The sequence below is a fragment of the Amblyraja radiata genome, unplaced genomic scaffold, assembly GCF_010909765.2.
Source record: "Amblyraja radiata isolate CabotCenter1 unplaced genomic scaffold, sAmbRad1.1.pri S62, whole genome shotgun sequence".
Classification (NCBI taxonomy): Eukaryota; Metazoa; Chordata; class Chondrichthyes; order Rajiformes; family Rajidae; genus Amblyraja; species Amblyraja radiata.
The window spans coordinates 1,645,887-1,651,451 of NW_022630157.1; the positions used below are offsets into that span (position 1 = coordinate 1,645,887).

The 5,565-nt window shown below is 47.8% G+C and overlaps 1 protein-coding gene across 1 annotated transcript in view; it reads left to right on the plus strand.

Moving 5' to 3' along the window:
• Positions 1-4,811: 4,811 nt before the first annotated feature.
• LOC116969477 (probable N-acetyltransferase CML1) overlaps positions 4,812-5,565 on the plus strand; it is a 5,637-nt gene continuing 4,883 nt past the window's right edge. The window contains exon 1 of the mRNA XM_033016365.1: positions 4,812-4,847. Within this exon, the coding sequence (XP_032872256.1) occupies positions 4,812-4,847 (36 nt within the window). The remainder of the gene's footprint in view (positions 4,848-5,565) is intronic.

Consider the following 5,565-nt stretch of genomic DNA (forward strand, 5'->3'; position numbering starts at 1 on the left):
CTACAACATGGCGTCCAAACTTCTATACTCAATACTGTGACTGATGAAGGCAAAAGTGCCAAAAGGCTTTTTGACCACCTTATGTACCTGCGATTCGACCTTCAAGTAACCATGCACCTGCACTCCTAGATCCCTCTGCTCTCCAACACTCCACAGAGGCCTACCATTCACTGTGCAGGTACTGCCCTTGTTAGACTCCCAACATGCAACAGCACACACTTGTCTGTATTAAATTCAACCAGCCATTCCTCAGCCCACTTGGCTAATCGATCCAGATCCTGCTGAAATATTTCACAACCAACGTCACTATCTGCCAACCAAACAATTTCTGTCATACATCAGCAAACTTCCTAATCTTTCCCGGGATATTCTAATTCAAATCATTGATGTAGATGACAAACAGTAACGGGCCCAACACCGAACCCTGAGGCACATCACTGGTCACAGTCCTCTAGCCTCAGAAGTAACCTTCCATCATCACTCTCTTCTTCCTTCCATGTCGCAAATTTGCTATCCATTCAGCAATCACTCCTTCGATCCCATGCGATCTAACCTTCCAGAGCAGCCTACCATGCAGAACCTTTTAGAATCCTTGTATGAACCCCCCCCCCCCCCCCCCCCCCCTCCATCTTACCCAGTATACGGTCGGTTCCAGGCCGGGCCTCCTGACATCGACGAAGTACCAGTCAGTCATTTCTCCGCCGCTCCCATACCATGCCTGCCTAGCTCACCGCCCACCCTTGCCTGCAAACCGTCTGTCGACGTGAGGCGGCAATTGACTCAGCGGATCCTAGACTCTGCGGATCCACCAACTGGCGGGAAGCGTCAGCTGATCCCGGTTCCCTCCTCTGGTCACTGCGGGGGCTCCACCTTGCCAGCTCCGGCAACATCACGTTGACTGACTCCCCTGAAGAATCTCCTGGGCCTCGCTTCTCCTCCTGCCAACGGGACACCACAGTAATGGCACCAACTTTACGCTACCCCTCATTGCCCCTACTGTCCCAGCCCACATCACTGCCCCATAGCATTTCACCCTCGGTACCTCTATCCCTCTATCCCGCTGACTCCAAACCTTTCGGATGCAGACACGTCAACCCTGAAGAAGCCTTAACTTTTACCCCTGTGTTCAGATGTAAATGGGCTATCACCTCCCCCCCCCCCAGAAGTCACGGATTGAGCGCCAATTTTGCAATTAAACACAGTCCTGAACTAATAAAATGGTTATTCACGCTTTATCCATCTGAAAAGAGTTGCAACCATTTTAAAAGCCAAGACAAACAATTTGCTCACATGACTCCAAACGTCACAATCAGCGTCATCACTCAGAGATGCAAAACTGTCAATTTAATTGCTCAAGTTGTATACTTGTAAGGTCGCTTGACCAGTCAAAACATGAACTAGCAAGATTGATGACATCGCACAATGGACATAACCAGTGGGCATTTGGATTTTTGGAGTGAAAACCAAATGTGTCGTTTGACACATTGGAGCAGTTCAGGTGAAACCAACTTGTGCACATCGAGCACTGAATGCCAGCATATTTAACAGCAAATGAACACAAACCACACGGATACTTTGTTATCCGTCCACGGTACTGACCTTTTGGGCCAGGGTTGAGGTTGATGTCCCCAGCCAGTAAATAGACAATCATAAACAATTGTAGGGGACCTCTAGGGAAGCCTAGAAAGGGGGATAGCTGAGTGGTTCAACCCACAGGTATTTACGTACGTCTTCTGGACACTGATTTATGACGGACCAGATTCACATTCATGGAAAATCGTCACTCCAAGTTGGGAGAAGACAACCAACAGAATCATGTACAACACGGGTAGTGATGTGTTTCGTATTCGTCACATACACATACGAGATGTACAGTGAAATGAAAAGTGGCGATGCTCGCGGACTTTGTGCAAAACGACAAACAAACAAACAACCAAACAAACTATAAACACAATCATAAACACACATATTCTTTTACATAATAAATATGGGAAAGAAAAACGTTCAGTAAAGTTAGTCCCTGGTGAGATAGGCGTTTACAGTCCGAATGGCCTCTGGAAAGAAACTCCTTCTCAACCTCTCCGTTCTCACAGCCTGGCAACGGAGGCGTTTGCCTGACCGTAGCAGATTGAACAGTCCGTTGCATGGGTGGAAGGGGTATCTCATGATTTTGTTGGCTCTGGAGGTGCATCTCCTGATGTATAGTTTCTACAGGGGGGCGAGTGAAGTTCCCATAGTGCGTTCGGCCGAACGCACTACTCTCTGCCGAGCCTTCTTGTCCTGGGCAGAGCAATTCCCAAACCAGAACAGTCAGCGAGCGGGGTCCTGTCGCGGCCGAAGTTTACGGGTGGTCGTGGAAATCCAGCGGCAAAAACAAGGCACAATGGCGGCAAACGCAAGTGGGCAGATTATTATCTCAATGGGATTAGGTTAGGTAAGGGGGACTTTCAGCGAGACCTGGGCGTCCTTGTACACCGGTCACTAAAAGTTGGCTTACAGGTACAGCAGGCAGTGAAGAAAGCTAATGGAATGTTGGCCTTCATAACAAGAGGATTTCAGAATAGGAATAAATAGGTTCTTATGCAGTTGTATAGGGCTCTGGTGAGACCACGTCTGGAGTATTGTGTACAGTTTTGGTCTCCTAATTTAAGGAAAGACATCCTTGTGATTGAGGCAGTGCAGCGTGGGTTCACGAGATTGATCCCGTGGATGGCAGGACTGTCATATGAGGAAAGATTGAAAAGACTAGGCTTGTATTCACTGGAGTTTAGAAGGATGATGGAAATCTTATAGAAACATATACATTACAAAAGGACTGGCCAAGCTAGATGTAGGAAAAATGTTCCCAACGTTGGGCGAGTCCAGAACCAGGGGCCACAGTCTTAGAATAAAGGGGAGGTCAGTTAAGACTTAGTTGAGAAAAACCTTTTCACCCAGAGAGTTGAGAATTTATGGAATTCCCGGCCACAGAGGGCAGTGGAGCCCAAGTCACTGGATGGAATTAAGAGAGAGCTAGAGAGAGTTCTAGGGGCTAGTGGAGTCAAGGGATTTGGGGAAAACGCAGGTACGGGTTATTAATAGGGGACGATCAGCCATGATCACAATTAATGGCGGTGCTGGCTCGAAGGGACAGATGGCCTGCTCCTGCACCTGTTTTCTATGTTTCTACGCAAGTAACTTGCTGTCGTCCGGTCTTAGTTTACCGCGCCGTTGTTGTTGACCGGAGGGGGCTGCTGTGTTCGCGGGTGGGTACTGCTGTGTTCGCGGGCTGCTGTGTTCGCGGGCCAGTGGCTGCGGTCGCCACAGGCAAATCCGACGAGGAAAGTAAGTTGCAGTCGTCCCTGTTGTGCTAATGTGGCTGCCACCAGGCAGTCGGGGGAGGAGGTCGGCTTGGTTGGTTTGAAAAAGCAAAGTAAATGTGGTGGTGGTCGGTCGGTCCCAAAAAGCAAAGCAAATGGGGCGGTGCCACGAGGCAAGCTGATCTGAGAACCTGCTTAATCTCTCCCTCCTATGTTAAATAGTAGGTTTACTCCGGGTGCCCTGGTTCCCCCCATACTACAAAGACATACAGGTTTGTAGGTTAATTGGCTTCGGTAAAATTGTAAATTGTCCCTAGTGTGTGTCGGATATTGTTAGTGTACAAGTATCGCTGGTTGGCGCGACCACGATGGACCGAAGGGCCTGGTTCCACGCTGTATCTGTAAACTATATTAAAACTAATAGACTCCCAAGAGTCTGAATAACTGTGGAAAATAACCACCAATGCATATTATGTTATGGGGTACTTCCTTTAGTAGCCTAGGGTGTAGATTGTACAAACATGGAATAGTGTACAAAAGGAGACACAAAGTGCTAGCGTAACTCGGTGCTTCAGACAATCCCTGCAGAACATGGATAGGTGATGTTTCGGCTTGGGACCCTTCTTCGGACTGTAGTGGGGAGGAGGGGAATGAAAGGTTGAAGAGAGAAGAGGCAGGACAAAGGCTGACAGGTAATAGCAAAGATCATAAAGCGGAGCAGGATGCGCCACTCGGAGAAAAAAAAGCGTAGTACGTCATGGGTGATTGTTGGCGCCATTAGATTAGGCTGTCTCGATACTGTCATGGCGTCGACATCTACATCGATAGCTCACTGTTCTGCTACAAATTGCTCTAAATCGCCATTGTAGGCGGCCATGCCTGTGTTTCTTCATCTTCCCCAATAACAAAGAAAGGTTAAAAAATATTATTGTTTTCTGTCGATATTATTCCGTCGTGAAAATTTTATTTTCTGTTCCCCAATCAACGGTCATTGGGAAACCAGGGTTGCCAGTACATTAGAAAGTTATTAGATTAGTTTAAAATAGATCTATACTTACCACAATAATAAATCATCATTTTTTGTACTTATGTACATTTTTGTTTTTCTTCTTGAAAGATGGCGGCCGTGACGCTCCGTTACGTACTACACCTCAATGCGTTGGATACGTAAGAGTGGAGTATCTTGCTCCGCTCTATGATCTGGAAGATGATAATGAATTAGCATTGGCTCCACCGCCCTCTCCAATACCTGTGTTGGGCGGGAAACTGTTCTGGAATGTTTAGCCTTTAACCGGAAGTCATCTGCTGAGAGACGGTTAAGAAGGTGAGTGTCGGCACAATCCCTCCGTCCCTCTCTGATCCTCCCTTCTCCCTTCCTCATCCCACATCTGGACAACACTTGCTGGTGGGCCAAACCACCTCCGCACCGCTCCCCATCCGGCCGCGGGACGTCCGACCACCAGGACATTCAGCAACCGGCTGAAAAGGGCGGTAGGCGGGAATTGGCCAACCATGGGCCGCTGTTGGCATCAGGACACCGATTTATCGGTATGACCAAGGCATGGGTCATCGTTTCTCTGAACATCGAGGCTCAGTCCACTTTGGCCGAGGCGATCACCCGGTTGCTAAATATTTCACTTCCCATTCCAATACTGACCTTTATGTCCTGGGCCTTCCCCACTGTCAGTGTGCTGCCACGCGTAAATTGGAGGAACTGCACCTCATATTTTGCTTGAGCAGCTTAAACCCCAGCGGAATGAACACTGATAGACACAAAAGGCCGGAGTAACTCAGCGGTACAGGCAGCACCTCTGGATAGGAGGAATGGTCGGGGAGACGTAGGTACAGAGATAAGGATATACAGGGTAAGATGTGAAAACGAGACGTCAAAGGAGGAGCTCAAGAAAAATGTAGAATAGTTTATTGTTAGCTATTAGACGGTGAGAACGAATATTCATATTGATTTCTGTAACTTCCACAAACTGCTGGATCCCTTCTTTCTCCTTCCCTACCTCACCCTAGTCATCCAGATTGTTTCATTCTTCGTATCCCTTCGTTATCACCTCTTCCTCAGCCCTCAATGGGCCATAGCGTGGTCCATATTTCTTGTGTCAATAGTGTCGGCTCTGATTATTCCGCACCTTTTCATACCTCTACTTTCCCTCTCCCATGAATCAAAGTCTGGGGAAACGTTTTCACTCGAATTCATTTATTAATTTTCTCCAGAGATACGGCCTGACCCGCTGAGTTACACACAACAAAGAAT